The sequence below is a fragment of the Nannobrachium achirus genome (genome assembly GCF_963921795.1).
Source record: "Nannobrachium achirus genome assembly, chromosome: 3".
Taxonomy (NCBI): Eukaryota; Metazoa; Chordata; class Actinopteri; order Myctophiformes; family Myctophidae; genus Nannobrachium; species Nannobrachium achirus.
Genome location: NC_137812.1, coordinates 24,295,635 through 24,311,610, shown reverse-complemented (window position 1 = coordinate 24,311,610; position 15,976 = coordinate 24,295,635). Strand labels below are relative to the sequence as shown.

At 42.8% G+C, this 15,976-nt stretch overlaps 2 protein-coding genes across 2 annotated transcripts in view; one reads left to right on the top strand and one right to left on the bottom strand.

Annotated features, from left to right (window-relative positions):
* Positions 1-7,465, top strand: part of sh2d3a (SH2 domain containing 3A) — a gene marked incomplete at both ends in the record, with an annotated part of 38,032 nt that extends 30,567 nt beyond the window's left edge. Inside the window, 5 exons of the mRNA XM_080722458.1 lie at positions 189-304; positions 1,945-2,116; positions 2,587-2,698; positions 6,461-6,646; positions 7,293-7,465. Of these exons, the coding sequence (XP_080578584.1) occupies positions 189-304; positions 1,945-2,116; positions 2,587-2,698; positions 6,461-6,646; positions 7,293-7,465 (759 nt within the window). The remainder of the gene's footprint in view (positions 1-188; positions 305-1,944; positions 2,117-2,586; positions 2,699-6,460; positions 6,647-7,292) is intronic.
* Positions 7,466-15,962: 8,497 nt separating this feature from the next.
* The window catches only part of trip10b (thyroid hormone receptor interactor 10b), a 42,639-nt gene continuing 42,625 nt past the window's right edge, over positions 15,963-15,976 (bottom strand). Inside the window, exon 14 of the mRNA XM_080722262.1 lies at positions 15,963-15,976. This exon is cut by the window's right edge and continues 233 nt beyond it. The gene's annotated coding sequence lies outside the window, so the exon portion shown is untranslated.

Sequence of the window (15,976 nt, the reverse complement as noted above, 5' to 3'; positions counted from 1 at the left end):
TTGTGGGGGTCCCTGCTTCATAACTCTCTCAGCTAAGAGGTCCCTGGCCTGAAAACGTTGAAGACCCCTGCCATATACCAATATGGAGACGCAGTTAAGTCACCTTATCTTTTGTGTGTTGCTGACGTCTGTGATGTTGTCCCTGTAGGTAGCACGCATCGTTGACGTCTGTGATGTTGTCCCTGTAGGTAGCACGCATCGTTGGGGTAACGGAGGAGCAGAAGAGCATCATGGGGGTTGAGACGGGGATGGAGCTGGTCACTCTGCCTCATGGACAGCAGCTGCGACAGGACCTTCTGGAGAGGTACAGTGGACTACACTCAACTCAACTCAGTTCATCCCGTTCTGGGAACGCATTATTATGCCTTATTACTTTAACCATTATTTTATGCTTAAACTATTAAAAAAATAGCAGATATACAAGCTCACAGCACAAGCTTGTAGATCTGCTATTTTGTTTAAATCGTTAAGATTTGTGCAAGTTAGGGGTGTAACAATACATTTTAAGAGCGATTCGATACATATCACGATACATGGTTGACGATGCGATACATGGACGATATTGGTTCATTCATGGCGATACGATACGATTCGATTTAATAATTTAAAATCGATATAGTAACTATTTAGCAAAGAAATTAAATCTGTGTGAAAGGTGTGGATAGTGCAGGTTTTTAAGGGAAACGTGTATTATGGATATAAATAAGTAAACACAGTGATTATCTGCCAAATACATGGTCATTGTATATTGACAAACCTGCACCTTGACATGAAGCCAGAGATTACTCACATTTATCGATAGACCAGTGTAGCTATATGTAAAGGAAAAGTAATTAAACCCCTCCTTTTATTTTTTTCTTCTTAAAAATGCTCAATACAATGCACATGTAGGTAGTATCGATACAATCGATTCTTTGCACTGCCGATTCGATACGATACAAAATAAAACGATTCGATTCGATTTTAGCTGTTTTCATTTCGATCTACTTCGATTTTTTTACGTTAAAAACGATATTTTGATACAGTTACTATATTGTTACACCCCTAGTGCAAGTCTTAACACATCTGGTGCCAACCCCGAGTTTCCAGAGTTTGAAAAGGTACTACCGCTGTGCCAACCCCGAGTTTCCCGAGTTTGGGCCGTTTTTGAAAAAAAAAAAAAAAAAAAAAAAAATTTTTTTTTTTTCAATTTTTTTTTTGGGACCTCCATACCAACCCATTCTTTCAAACATGGCAGCCATGTTTGTTTACATCTGAAGAAAACATAATGGCTGATAAATCATGCATTTAAAGAATGGAGGTCCGCACACAGCTCAATGCTCCACAGTGTTTATTTAAAACATAAAGTTAGACGACGTTTCGGCCATCAGCTGGCCTTCATCACCCCTGATCTAACTTTATGTTTTAAATAAACACTGTGGAGCATTGAGCTGTGTGCGGACCTCCATTCTTTAATCTCATGTCAACCTGAGCCCAGCACCAGCACTTGGAAAGGATGTGCGCATCATCTTGTTCTTTTAACTGATAAATCATGAATGCCTGAACGGATTTCCAAGCGGATTTTTTTGTTTGAAAGCTGTGAACAGTGTGAACACACGTGGTGCATCATCTAGGCATGGGCGTGCACTTTTTACACAATTGCGCAATTACATGGAAGTCTATGGTAACCATGGCAACGTGGGACATTGAAGAGAAAAAAATCATAGCAACATAAGTGTTAAATTAATAGTTTGACCTGATTCTAAGTGTCTTCGAAATGCGTTTTTCAAGGTTTTTGAAAGAAAGTCAGTGGTTCTCAAACCTTTTCATGTCAAGGACCCCCTAGAATTATATTTCTTTGACCGCAGACCCCCATCTCAAAATATTTAGTTTAAAAATATACATACATACCCTTTAATCCAAAAATGCCATGTGTTGTTTTTCTTTTGTCCTGTGACCACGCAGACACCACGTGATAGCGCTGGGCGTGGCCGTGGACATCCTGGGCTGCACGGGCACGGTGGGCCAGCGGGCCACGGTGCTCCACAAGGTCATCGACCTGGCACACGCTCTGAAGGAGCAGGCCCATGACCTCTACTCCTTCTCTGCTGTCATGAAGGCCCTGGAGATGCCTCAGGTACTAGGATGATCAGTGGTTCTCAAATGGGGGTACGTGTACCCCTAGGGGTACGCAGGGGTACTACAGGGGGTGGTTAGGAAAAAACCTAGAAAATGGGAATACGTATTTTAGTGTTATGGTCAATAATACAACATTGACTTTGTGAGAACCTGCTCATCTATAAATTGTTAAACCAAATTAGATCAATACCTTGACTAATACAACTGTCATTGAATAGAAAGTTATTATTATGAGTACTTTTACTTTTGGTACTTTAAGTACATGTTGATGCCTTCTCAAGTAAACTTTGAATTCCGGACTTTTACTTGTAACAGAGTATTTCTAATATTGCAGTATTGATACTTTTACTTAAGAGTACTTTTTCCACCACTGAAGAAAATACATATGTTTTATTAGGTTTAATCGGTGGTTGTGTGTGTGTGTGTGTGTGTGTGTGTGTGCGTGCGTGCGCGTGTGTGTGTGTGCAGGTGGTGCGGTTGGAGAAGACGTGGCGGGCCTTGCGTAGGAACCACACAGAGAGCGCGGTGATGTTTGAGAAGACCCTCAAGCCCTTCATGAACGCCCTGAACGACGGAGACGGTGAGAGTCAACCACTGACCTCGCGCCACCAGGCTTTCCACCACGGAGGAAAGAGATTTTCATTCTAGAACTGAGCTGTTACGTGTTTCAGAAAACTCAGGATTTAGAAGGCGTTTTTAGAATCGTCCTAGGGCCTAAATGGGTTAGAATAAAAGATGGACATACGTACAGTACCAAACAATTATTTTCCAAAAGAAAAGAACCGATTATACCAAACTAAACACATTTTAAAGCTTGGGTAATCAATGTGTTGGTGCACGGCGTGCTTGGTTACATTCGTGGGTTCGCGGCCGCTCGATGACATCAACGTTATTGTGACAATTATGACATAATCGTCTAATTGCAATTATTTGACATCATCACAATTATTTTGTCATAATCGTTTCCATGTTGAAAAATGTTCACATATTTTCAAACATTTAAAAAAATAGTGGAAATTGCAGATCTACAAGCTCACAACGTGTCGCATATTTCCACTATCATGTTCTTTTTTAAGTATAAAGTTGTCAAATATGTCAGTCTTTTCTTTGTATATTTAGGTTATGTGCAACTTCAAAGCCTACAATCCAAACAGAAATGTAATAGTCAATGACAAAAACACAATTCAATCGTTAATCGCAATTATTTGAGTGACAATTAATCTTCATGTACAATGTCATAATGGTGACAGCCCTACTCCAGACCCGATCAGAAAACTGACAATAGTGTTGATCCCAGGCCTAGTCAACCACAGTAGGGAGGAGAAGGGAGAGAGAATATATACTTCTCAAAGAAATGAAGGGAACACAATGTTCCCTTAATTTATTTGAATTTATTTGAGTATAGTATACTGGTATTACTGCTCAAAGAAAGCTCAAAGAATTAAGGGAAGTATTCTTTTAAAGAATTGCCGTTATGCTCGCCTCGACTGTGGAACACAGGAAAGTCAGAGGTTGCCTCCGAAACCACAATGGCCTACTACCACGTATACTGTACTTCGGACATCCTAACATGTAATTTGGCATTCCGAGTAGAGTGTGAGTATGTGATTTTGGATGTGGCCAGAGTTCCGAAATCGCATACCAACACACTATTTTAGTACAGGTATGTCCAAAGTGAAACCCTACTGCTTAAAAATAGCGTACTGTCTAGTGTGCAGGGATTAAAGCCAAAAGGAATCTCAGTCAGAACTGATATTTTTGTCTTCCCAATCTGTGATTTTTGAAAAGAGTGTAAGGAGTCTTCTACACTGGTGCTGTTTCCTAAACAATGAGCACTGGTGGTCCGGGGACCACCAGTGGTCCTTGAGGGGGATGCAGGTGGTCTAAGACAATTTGATTGTCAAGTACCAGCTCTTATGCCTTAACTTAAAGGCCTGTCCATACTGTCTCCGACTTTCCGACTTTCCAACTTTCCGAACTCTAATTCTGGGTAATGCTTTTCAGAAGATGCGAGTGGCGTCATTTTGTAGTTGAACCGGACCTTTCCGACGAAAGGTTAAGGTTCGGTGGTCAAGAACTTTTAATCCACGAGTATGCAGTACGTTAGGGTGTGGTTTCGGACACAACAACCATGGGTATAATAAAACCAGAGTCTCTTGAGGTCCAAAACCACAGACCAGAAAGCACTTTCACAGTATACTTGTCTTGCATGCTTCCATGATAATTATGCTTGTTTGTCAAAATTATTTGACACAAAGTATGTTCAAAACAAGATTAATTCATTCAACGCCCTCGGTTCTGGGGTGATTGGATTGGAGATCTGATGGAGATAAAAGTCATAAAGTCGAGGTGTGAATCAATTGCACCCGGGAGACGGGAGAAAGTGATGAACATGGCCATTTGCATCGTACATGCAAAACACAAATCTCATTTCAGTGTGCTGCTGTGCATACAGCAGAGGCCATTGTTTTATTAATACGAGGTGTAAATGTTATCTGGCTAAATAACATCCATACACACACTAGACAAAACGATGCATATCCGATGTAGAATGTAACCCGGCTAAATAATATCTGGAAACATAATCTGGAGTCTGGACACGATACACAGCATGCAATCCATAATGTTTTATGTTCTGCCCGCTATGATATCAATAAAAGCTCTGGAGGTGGTTCTGTAGACACATTTAGCTGCAGCAGTAAGCCAAAATATGTTTTGCCAGTACCACCGTTGCTTCTCGATCCAGTACCCGATTTAATCTTTGGCCACCAACCATGGCATTTTCCTCCATCACAGAAGCTGTTTGTAACTGTATATCTGTGAGGTGGTTAGGGTTAGGGTTAGGGCCGCATCTCGCTAATCAATCACTATACCTGGAGTACTCGAGAGGCGGCTCACGCTACCGCAGTGGCGATGCATGTGTAATTGATTGATTGAGTATTTTATTAGACAAAAATGGAGAACAGTACAAGTATAGTCAATACAATAAAACATGTAGTACAGTACAGGTACAGTTAAACACCCTGCCTACCTCCGCCTCTGGCCTCCTGAAAGGTGAGTTTTCAGGGCAGTTTTGAAGGATGCCAGCGAAGCTACATGTTTTAAGGGAAGTAATCAAGGGATTTTACAGCTGGGTGGCAGTGTTGAAGAAGGAGAATTTACTCATATTTGTCTTAATGGTTTGGGTTATCAGATCGTTGTGTTCCATCCATAATATTCCATCGTGCTCTAAATTTAACACCACTCTCGCTGTCGAGTAACACACACACCAAATGTCTCCTTTAAAGAGGCGGTGCCATAGTTTTGTACTTTTTCTGTTTTTCATGTGTCTAGGAGGTTGACAGTACTTCATTAGACCCCCTGGTGTGGTTGTTATGAGCAATTATGTATTCCCTTTCTATTTGGGTTTTTCCCTGGAGGCTGCCACCTTGTGAGTCAAAAGTGCCGGTCCAAAAACACAGATACAATTACATCATAGAATCAACCCCTCCCCTAATTACCATTCACCCACCATGACAACCAGGCATACTTAACACTTTGCAAGCCACAGGGAGCCTCTTAATATTAAAACCGGAATATACCGGACATCTGAGCAAGGAGTCTCAGCCGCGCCGTCTTTTACCGTACTGGGTCATTAAAAACGAAATAAATGATTTTTATCCGAAAATCGGCGTTCGTCTTACCTTCCCTAGTCACCACTCGTCCATCGATAGCGCATGGCTCGTCTGACATGAAGCAGAAGTGTCAGGTCCATTCCTTCTAGAGGCTTCCTTGCAGCCGTCCGTTTACTGTTTAGAGGATAACATTAGCATAGCTGGAGTGCTAAGGGCTAAGCTAGCCAAAATGGTCACATCGACTGTTCAGTCATTCTTGGATTATATGCTTGGATTATATGCGCACGGATCGCGCACGCGAAACGCACAGGGAGCACATGCCTCGGCCAAAACTGCCACTCTATCCCAATGGAGATCCAGATAATCACGGTGAGCTAACGACCTGGGGATTGAAAAAAAAGAAAAAACAACGGCACAGTCCAAGAAGGAGGGGTGGCGGGCTCATGTTTATAAACATAATATTATGTCTCAGATCATAATACAATAATAGAAATTTCACGGCTAATCTGTCAACAGCCATTCTTTTCGGCTAGCAAAGTGTTAATGAACTGGTGGGTGTGGCCACATAAAAAACACATTTTAACTCTTTCTGTACACTTTTTTGGAAAAAATCTTCCTCCTAGTATAATCATATTCATAATACCTGATAATCATGTTTTAGAGGGGGGGGAAATCATGGCACTCCATCTTTAAGCCACTACTAAATCAGTGTGCCTGTGGTGTCCCAGACTCGGTGGTCCAGGGTCCGGTGGCCATGCCCCACCTGGTGCCCCTGCTCAAGGTGATGGAGGGCGAGGACCCCCTGGAGGACAGCGACCGAGGATGTCAGCTGCTATACGACGTGCTGCAGGGGGCGCGCAACGCCGCCACGCACGCTCCAGACTACAGGCAGCACGCACAGGCTCTGCTCACAGGTACACACACACACACACACACACACACACACACACACACACACACACACACACACACACACACACACACACACACACACACACACACACACACACACACACACACACACACACACGTATAGGGCTGTCAGATATGACACATAACCATAGACAAAGAAATGACTGACATATTTGACAACTTTATACTTTTAAAAAGATAGCCGATCTACAAGCTCACAATGCGTCGCATTGGAAAACAGACGAATTGCAAGTGCAAAAAAAAGAAGCCCTCGGCAGAATAGGTCTGACCCTGCTCTGTTGTGATTGGATTTTGCTGCCCCTGAAGTTTTACGGCACCAATCAGGGCCCAGTGTGCAAATATGGGACGAGTTCATCACCAGTGGCATTTTTCTTTATATGCCCCTTTGAAATGCAAGTTCCACACAGAGATTCCTGACTAATATCTAACGCAGTGATATTAGTCTGGCCATGCTAGTAAAGTCTAAGAATAAAGTTAGATTTAGGTGTAGTTTTACTGTGGTTAGGTTTAGGAATAAGGTAGGTGTCGGCACAGCTTCACTGAGGTTACGTTTAGGAATACCTGGTGGCGACTGTTCTGAGGTCACTGGATTTGACCCGAGCCTCTGTGTTCTTCTCTCTCCACCAGGGGGAGCGTGGGAGCCCATCCCCGAGCTGCTGGAGGCCTTCCGCACGGAGTTCGCCCTGCGTCTGTTCTGGGGCCAGGCCGGGGCCGACGCCCAGCGAGAGGAGCGCTACGCCAAGTTCGACCAGGTCCTCAGCGTCCTCTCGGACAAACTGGAACCTCTGGAGGCTCTTTGACCGCTGCCACCCTGTTCGCGTTGACCGGGGTCCCCCAGGGCTCCATACTAGGATCTTTTTTCTGTTATTGTGGGGGGGAAAGCTTTCACAGAAAATAGCAGATCGATAAGCTTGCAACGATCTGCTGTTTCCTGTGAAAGCTTCCCCACACCACAATACGGATGCTGAGGGTTTAAGTGGTTAAAACACGCCGCCAGCAGCAACAACACCTGTGATCTATTGTGGACCTGATCCTCTCAGGGCACTGAATCAACTTAAGGTTTTCACATCAAGCTGCACAGTTAATCTGAAACACTTCAGGTTGTTTTTTTCTTTAACTTGATGCACACCAGCCAGCGATGCACACCAAACAGCAAGGACTCCAGCAAGCGGTGTAGAAATTCATTGCTGACACTCTCCACGCAACAAGATGAACACTTCATTGTTTTCTGTGGGCTTAGGAACTTTTTAGAAATAGGATTTGGTTTCTCACCGAGGCAAAAAACAAACAACTAAAAACAAACGTGACCATAAGCCTTATGGTAACTCTCCACCGCACCGGCGGCGGTACATGTCGGAAAGCATCTGTTGATGAAAACCTGCTGTTGATTTGGCGTGGGTACACTGTTAAATATACTGTTGAATGGGCAGTGGGTACACTGTTAAACCTGCTGTTGTCAGTTCGTGTTGTAAGTTGCAGAGAAGCGCCGAAACCCAACGGAGATTGCTTTCGACCGTCGCATAGTAGCGGACTTGTTGATGCCTCAAGCATAGGCTATTTTTTGTTGTCGGCTCTCAGGTGCATTCAGCAACTTCTTTTTCTCCACACCTTCCAACCGACTGATCTCCTGACTACATGATTCGACTGCCTGTCTGCAGTAAATCTGTAGTCGTCCGTTTGATGAAGAGCTACCTTTATTACTTAGTTGCGCGTCGGTGTGTCCATGCACTGAAAATAACTGGTCTACAAGCTCAACGGCGCGAGCGCAAGCCGTTGTGATCTTGTAGGGCGGCTATTTTCGATGCGCCGCCTCACCCGCGTGCCAAGTACAGTATAACTCAGTTGTCTGTGACCCTATGAACTGTGACCAGCGCTGACTAGAATCTGGATGTCGGCTGTTATAATTACACGTTACCAGGCGTTAAGTGGTTGTATTTTACCTGCTGCAGTATACAAACCCACACATCACAGAGTATGGGGTTGATGGGATTAGGCCTAGAATTAGGCCTAGAATTATTGAATGCTTTAACCAGTGAAAAATAGCAGATATACAAGCTCACAATCTGCTATTTTTCAATAGTTAAAGCATAAAATAATGATACACAATAATGTGTACCCCTTCTAAATGGGTTAACATAGTTACCTGGACAGAGGGAACAAGAGGTGACAGAGAGGGAATGACAGTGATTGAGTTGCTGTGGAGGAGTTGAATTGTGTTTGGAACAAAGTGGGTGGTCGCGGCCCGTCTCACTTGGCTCACTTGGCCCATTTAGAACGGGTACACATTATTGTGTATCATTATTTTATGCTTTATCTATTGAAAAATCGTGAAAATTTGAATTTTGACCCGATTCTATAAGTGTCTTTTGAATCCTTCTAAGGTTTTTTGAAAAACCTATGTTTCTATGTCAGCAATCTGGCCAGCCATCATCAAAGAAAAGGTCCTTTTCACTTAAATGGAGCTCAGTTGGTCTGTTCTTGAGAGACTACTATGTCAGTGGTTCTCAAACCTTTTCATGTGAAGGAAAATATTTAGTTCCAGGGACCACCCAGAAGCAAAATTTGAGTTACAAACGTTTGCTTTGAACATAAATATATTCAAAGATTTGCACACATTTTCACGACTTTTTCAAAAATAGCAGATCTACAACCTTGCAGCGCGGCACTCTGTGCCACGCTGTGAGCTTGTATATCTGCTATTTCTCACTGGTTAAAGCATTCAATAATTCTAGGCTTAAATGGGTTTTAAGGGATCATTCGGTTGTTAGTTTTTATATTTGTGTTTGATGTTGCAAACAGGCCTCCCACACATTTTTCAACAATGCATTTTCAAAACTTTTCCTCAACTCTTCCAAAATGTTTCACCCCATTTCCAGGCCTATAGCAATAATACAGTGCAATACACCAGTGTGCTATGGCCCAAGATGGACTCGAGTGAAGGTGTCACGTGACAAAAAAAGAACAGACCTACATGGTGATAACGTATCACGGTGCATCGTGTCAACTTGCAGATCTATTCTTTCCTGTATATGTACTGCATTCATTAGCCCGTACTCACGCAACTCGTGCAGTGCAGCAATACATTTGACCATGTTCTGTGTTTCCCGTAATGTTATCATTAACATTTGATTAATTCCAAACCCTTGCCAGGTGGGGAAAACAGTTATTTCCTGCTTCCAAAGTATTTCCCATAGGGTTATAGGCATATTGTCACTGTCCGGCAGAAACCTTGTATCTCCAAGTTTCATACTTAAACTAGTGAAAATAGCAGATCTACAAGCAATTTTCAAATCACTTTTAAAATGGTTAATGCAAAACGAGCGGTTTTGGACGTACACCTTTTCCACCCGACAACGACAATATACAAAGGTTCTTGTCAACTAGTTGAACTTTTTATTTTTTCCACCTAGGATGGAAGGTACAATTTTGGTCTTTCATGTGGGAGACCCAGGTTTTACGGAGTACATCAGGCATTATGGTTATGAATAAATGTCCAGTGGAACCTTGTTAGCTTTTTGTAGCAATCACAATGAGAAGAATGGGGTCCCCATGCTAACTGGCTTTCAGTTGACATTGCTCATTTGGTCTGTCAGGTGGAAACCTCGTGTCCAAAACTGTTACTTTTCAGGATTCAAATTCAAAAACGGTTAGAAGATCTACAAGCTCAATTCAAAAACGGTTAGACGATCTACAAGCTCGAAATGCGGCACTTTGTGTGATGCTGTAGTACAGGGTTCCCCAATAGGCGGCCCGCGGGGGGCTACTGTCTGGCCCCCACCAACCCCAGTAATAATGGTGGTATAAGAGCAGAAACAACACTAGTATATCGCCGTTGTCACGTGGACACCTTGTATCTCCAAATGTGTAAGTTCTTTCGCAAAGTAAAGCCCTGCTTCTTCATACAAGGTCGTCGCACAAAACTAGTGAAAACAGAAGATCTACAAGCACACAGCGCCTCGCGGTGCGAGGTCTTGTGTGCTTGTAGATCGGCTGTTTTCACTAGTTTAAATCATTTTTAAAATGATAAAGCAAAACGAACGGTTTTGGACATAGACCCCCGACAACAGCGATATCTGTGTGGCCCTCGGCTTGGAACCCTAGACATAATTCGGCCCTTGGGGAAAACTGATTGGGGAACCCTGATCTACAGGCTCGAAATGCGGCACTTTGTGTGATGCTGTAGTATGATCAAGCAGAGCGTTAATTATTTACAAAGTCATAATACGGATATGAGGTTTCTGCCCGAAAAGTAACAAGTGTTGCATGTGCAATATCAAACCCAAATATAAGGGTTTTCCTCTTAAAAGGAGCGTTAACGTTGTTTACTTGACAAGTGGCATGTGTGCAGTATGTTTGTTTCAACCTTCTTTATTTTTGAGCGGTGGTTACAACGCTCCTATACGTGGCCGTGTGTGTGGGTCTGTCTGTCTCTGTGTCTGTCTGTAGCCTGCAGTAACCTTTTCTGACCACACATGTTAAGGGAGGGGCGCTGTTGCACACACACACACACACGCGCACACACACACACAGCTCAGTTCACACGAGTGTGATTTTTTTTACCACAGGAAGTGTGTGTACTCAACGTGTCTGCTGTCTTAAATATTCTATTCCATGAAAAACTGCACACACACTTATTCAAAACTGAGGTTCTCTGTCTGTGAAGCCCATCTTTTTTTTAAACAGACCACACTGGAAAAAAAGAAAAGGAAAAAAACTATTTTATTTCTTAAAAAAAAAAATGTTTATAATGCAATAAATACATTTCTATGAATTATTTTACATTGCGTTGTCAGTTTGTGTGTTATAAGCGAGGCTCGGTTTACTATAATAATGCAGGGGTCTTCAACATTTCTCAGGCCAAGGACCCCCTAAGCTGTGTGAGATGAAGCAGGGACCCCCACTACTACATTGTATAAGATTGTATTGCAGATCATTGACTTGTTGGACAGCACCGTCATCATCAGTGTTGGCTATATTAATGTTTTTAACATATTTACCATTTTGGATTCATGTTAATGTTCAGACATTTATTAAACCCTCAACACTTAGTAAACTTGACCTTTGGCTCTGTACTTGGTCTGCTCTTTTCCCCCTCTACAACAAACCTCTTCGCAGAATATAGCCGATCTGCAAGCTCACAATCTAATGTCCCCATCAGTATACTAGGGATGCAAGGGTTGAAATGGTTATGTTACGTCCCCATGTTGAAGACCCCTGCTATAACGTTTTGAGTCAACAAAAGGGAAACAGAAAAGAATGATGTTACATACATATATTTCATTATTTCAATGTAAAGATTCAGTAAATACACATGGAATAAGTTGTTTTCTATAAATGGATCACAGAATAAGGCTCTTTAAAACATGTAGAAAAGGTCATCCCGGGACTGGGCCGTGGGTAGACTGCGGGTGCCTCTCTTGGCAAGACTGAATTCTGAAAGTTTTGAAAGGTGCTAAAACAATTTATTTCTCCTTCACCCTGAAGGATAACCACTTTCAACTTGGCAACCCTGAGTTGCCAGGTTGCATATAAGCCAAGTGTCCCAAACTTTTCATACTGTCACCCCCAAAATAATCATTGTGATAAAAATAAAAAACTCAATCATGTGAAGATTGTGAACAAGAACGCCCCAAAATAATCACATGTGAACTGGTGACTCCCTCAAAATAATAATTATGTGAACTCCCAAAATAATCACACGTGATGTTGTGAACTATGTGAACTGCGGACCCCCCACCCCTCCAAATAACAACTGGGGCAAAATAATCATATTTGACCTGGGGACCCCCCCCCCCACCCTGAGAAGCACTTGGAATTGTAAGAGTTGAGGCGCAGATCTACAAGCGGACAGCGGCAACGTTGTCAGCTTTGTAGATCTGCCATTTCTGTCATACGATTAAAGTGGTTAAAATGCAGGGCTGCAATCTCCTTTGTCCACCAGGGGGCAATCTTTTGTTGTTGAGAGGGGAGAGACTATGTGGAGGAGATGCAATGGGACCAGTCACAGTGGAGAGAGGGTCAGGCAGTGTGCAGCAGAAAGATATATATACTGTATACATATATATATATGTAAAATAAAAAACATGGCTCAGAACATGAACATTGGCGGTCAGACCACGAAAAAGAACCAGCATATTAAAAAAAAAAGACGCAATAACTCTGGCAACAAGCGAGGAACACACGAACCAGAGGCAACCCTGACATGATATACCTACCACTACCCAACCACCTCTGTGCTAAAGGCTGGTGCAAGTCAAAGTGATAGATATAGGCTAGTGTTTCAATTCAGCATCGGAGCGTAACTTTAAAAAAGGCAGCGTGTCTACTTGTTCCCTCAGCAGCCCTATGTTCCCTCAACCCTACAACCCCAAACCCCTTGGGAACGTACATACTGTACGGCCGACCCTCCTAAAACCGCACACAAGTGCCTACAGTAAATAATAACATATCGTCTCTATCTGGGGTGGAAAGCTCATTGTGTTCAAATGCTGTTACTTTTCAAAAAGAGCAAAAGTTCAAGATCTACAAGCTCAAAACGTGCATACAGATACGCCACTTGAAGCTTGTGTGCGACGCTGTAGTATGATCAAGTATTTCACTTGATTCACAAAAATAAAAGTTAAAATGTGGAGAGGTTTCTGCCTGACAGCAAATATACACAATACGTGATGGAGGGGGGCACTGCCTCCATTCACACTGCTGTGGAATATACATTTAGCACACTTAACACACACAGGTGGGTGCAATAATCATTCTTTGGGGATGTGGGAGTATATCCCTTTGGGTTTGGTGATCTTCTATCTTGGGGGAGTTTATTGTGACAGAAACAAAGTGCGAGGCAGGTTATATTGTAGAATTCTGTCCCAGATATAGGGTTGGGGGTCCCATCCTAATTTACAGTACAATTTAAGACAGAATAAGACATAATAAAGCCATTATAAGAAATAATGTGTTGGTAATTAGAACTAATATGTTTTATTATACAGAAACAAAGACAGCAGAAAGAGCGGATACATTCTCTGGCACCGTCACCTGCCGCGGAACTGCCGATAGGACCGGCAGTAGGACCGGCAGCCGCCGCACTGACCGGCAGGTCCCGTCGCGGTAAACTGCCGGTCCGTGCGATGGTGGCTGCTCTTACCAGCGATGCTGGTCCTACCTACAGTTCTGTGGCCGCCGGTCCTATCGCCGGCGATGCAGCATGACTGACGGTCGAACTGACGGTCGGCAGGTGCCGGTGCCAGAGAATGTATTTGCTCTTTCTGCTATTCTGTCTTTGTTTCAGTCTAATAAAACATATTAGTTCTAATTTCCAAAACATTGTTTCTTATTGTGGCTTTATTATGTCTTATTTTGTCTTAAAGTGTACTGTAAATTAGGATGGGACCGGGTTGGGATCCAGGAAACCGGAAGGAACCGGGAGGAACCAGATCCAACATGAGGAACCAAGAATCGGTTCCATCATCACATTTGGAACCGCTTCCGATAAACCAGGTTTTTAAATCACACTGGACACTGGTTTTAGTTTCAAGCACCACCATAACTCTTAAGAGTTAAAATGGAACCAAATGGACCCTTGTGGGTCCACTCAGAGGAGGGGACAGGTCCATGGATGGATATTCCAGATTAAGGGCATTAATTTGCACTGCCTTTTTGTTTGTTAATAACAACAATAACAAAAGTAGCGGTTCTTTATCCGACCATGATATTGCATGACAAGTATGAACGATCACATTTGTCTGATAAACTTGCAAGAGAGGGCATGAAGTAAACATTTTGTTTCGTCTGGCAAGCTCAAACTGTATATCCAAAAGTCAGAACTGTTTATTTATTCGAATTCCAAAACAGTAGCAGATTGGCAAAGCTGCTTGCGGATCTTGCTACTTTTGAGTGATGCTGTAGTATGATCGAGTAGGCCGTTAATCCTGGGTTATCACATCAAACTCGTAGATTGCAGCATTAAGATTAGCCCCGGCACAACAATCAATGGCACAATGGCAAAAGGTCCCTGGATCGATTCTGGCTAGACTCCTGTGCTCGTCCGTGTCTGTCTCCCCTTTTGTCCTCAGTTGGCACCAAAAGCCCATGTATACATTCTGAATATAGATGTGTTGATGAGCCTTATCATCTCTGCCATTGCTTCTCTAACATTTTAGAAAGATGCAGGGCACAAAATGACGGGAGTCCAACAAGTGTACTGATTATTATGCAATTATGAAAATGATAATAAACATAGTAATAATAAGTGGTTCAGGATAATGCCATTTTCTGCCACGGCGGCTGAGATTACAAGAAGAAGCGACGGAGAACAGCAAACACCGGCTGATGAGCTTCCAACGTTCCACTTTGAGTCTGAACTGGATTACTGTCTCATGATGTGAGTGTGTGAGTGTGTGCGTGCATGCGTGCGTGCTTGCGAGTGTGTGTAGAACTGATATTGTCTCTGTCGGGTGGAAACCTCATATGTCCAAACTCGTTTTCAGGATTCAAATTCAAAAAACGGCAAAAGCAGCAGATCAAGCTCCAAACGCGTCGCGAAGCTTGTAGATCTGCTACTTTTGATGCTTTGGAAGTGCAGTGGTTCTCAAAGTGGATTCCAGGGACTCCTTTTGGGGGGAGAGGGGTGTCTAAATTTAGCCATACAAGTCTGTAACTCCATTTGTACACTCTCAGAGTGAAGAGGAGACCTTTACATTTTGAAAGTTTGAGAAACACTGCCTTAGTGTGACGCTGTAGTGTGATCAAGTAGGGCAGGGGTCTTCAACGTTTTCAGGCCAAGGACCCCTTAGTTGAGGGAGAGATGAAGCAGGGACCCCCACAACTTTTTCACAGATTCCTTCCATAGTTTCATTGTTTGACAGCACAATCATCAGTGTATTTTGGATTTGTGTCGATTTGTGCCTCCAGATATATAACAGATATGAAACGTCAATACTTAATTAACTTGACCTTTCACTCCGTAATTAGTGGCTCTTTTTCCCCTCTACACCAAACCTATTTTCCGAAAATAGCTGATCTACAAGTTGTGAGCTTGTATATCTGCTATTTTTTTAGTTCTCAGAATATGGACACTAAGGTTGAAGTGGTTAATATAAAAAAGGAGAAAACAAGTTTCTATCATACAAAGATTTGGAGGACCCCCCTGCAGGACCCACTTGGGGTCCTGGACCCTCTGTTGAAGACCCCTTAAGTAGGGCATTCATTTATATATATAAAAAAAAAAAAGATGGAGATATGGAGGTTTCTGCCAATGATGTGTTTTCTTAAGTCTGGATGTAAAAATGTCACAACGTGTGTGTGTGTGTGTGTGT